Raw genomic sequence first — 1,321 nt, 5'->3', positions numbered from 1 at the left:
CCCCCACAGCTCCGCGCCTGGACTGCCTGGGCAGTGGAAGGCTTCTCTGTGAAAGGTTAAAAACTGACGCTCCAAGTAGGAGCTGCACCCCAAAGACGGAGCCAGGGCCACCCAGATGCTTTGCACAGTTGAATGGTTGCCATAGAGATGGAAGGATTTCTCAACCATGCATGTAACTCTCTATGTACWTTTTTAATGAGGTAATAACATTATAACATAATATAAAGCTTAAAAAATAGATTTTTCAAAACACTGCCCCCTTAAAATTAAAATTTCTGAAGGCTTGTCACTGATTTAGACAAAGATGGGAACAATGTCTTTGTCAGCAAGTGGAAGTTTTGTACAGTCGTTTAGAAAAAGAGATGCTAATGATAAGATGCATATTTTTTGATTGCATGCAGTCAGAAGGATGCAGACAAGATCAGGATATTGTTTCCAGAAATTCAAATTACAATCCGAGGCATTTTTGGTTGTGCCTCTGTGGTCTCACCGTGTTTTGTCTCCTTAGTTTGAGTTTATGGACAGCCTGGGCCTCGGCATATTCCAGCTCCTGGATGTCTTGCATCTTCTCGTTGTAGCGCCTCAGCTGCTCGTTGATCAGGATCTCCAAACACCTGCATAAAACATTACGTTTTACAAACACTTATTGTAAGTCATTACATAAACCATACCAGGATTACAGGTGACAGTAGTGTGCTGGAATGGTTACWTACAGGGTACTTTTGGGCACATCCTTCATACAAAGTAAAGGGTCACTTATATCAGCTGAGCGCAGGATGCAGGGAGCAAACACAATAGCCAGAGATGTTGGTGACATCTTGTTGTGCTTCTCTTCCTTTGCGACCCTGAAGCAGAAACTAGTTAAAATCTTAGGCTTTAATCACTTAAATGAGAAGCAAGCGTCTGCTTACTTGACAAGGTGGAAAATAAGCCGCTCCAAAGTGTTGTAATTAGCGGGAGGAAGCTCATCGACCTTTTGGTATACAGCCCTTATTCTYTCCTGATTCTCTGGCAGCTCTGCATGTTGAGGAAAAGGGGAGTTCAAATTATCTGAATTGCAAAACAAGCTTACAAACAAAACGTAAAATATGTAAATGTTCTGTCACCGGCAGCATGCAGGAAGTCGTTGTAGAGAGAAAATGTCATGAGGGGTTCAGGAAGCTCTCTAAGCCAGCGCTTGACGAGGCCGGTGATGGTGTGGATGGGGTAGTTATCCAAACAGGCATTTTCAGGATCTGATGGAGCAAGATTAGAGACAAAACTTTAACTTAAAAAATATTTAACTTTACAACATTTCACATATAGGAGAAAAATCAATTAA

General features: G+C 41.8%; 1 protein-coding gene across 1 annotated transcript in view; it reads right to left on the bottom strand.

Annotated features, from left to right (window-relative positions):
- Nucleotides 1-1,321, bottom strand: part of LOC103479882 (myosin IXb) — a 46,844-nt gene that overhangs the window by 3,290 nt on the left and 42,233 nt on the right. The window contains 4 exon segments of the mRNA XM_017309890.1: nt 491-614; nt 714-845; nt 912-1,017; nt 1,107-1,235. Coding sequence (XP_017165379.1) covers nt 491-614; nt 714-845; nt 912-1,017; nt 1,107-1,235 — 491 coding nt within the window.

This window comes from Poecilia reticulata, linkage group LG17 (assembly GCF_000633615.1).
Source record: "Poecilia reticulata strain Guanapo linkage group LG17, Guppy_female_1.0+MT, whole genome shotgun sequence".
In the NCBI taxonomy this organism is placed as follows: Eukaryota; Metazoa; Chordata; class Actinopteri; order Cyprinodontiformes; family Poeciliidae; genus Poecilia; species Poecilia reticulata.
Note: the sequence above shows the minus strand (reverse complement) of the source record. Positions and strands in the feature narration are given on the sequence as shown.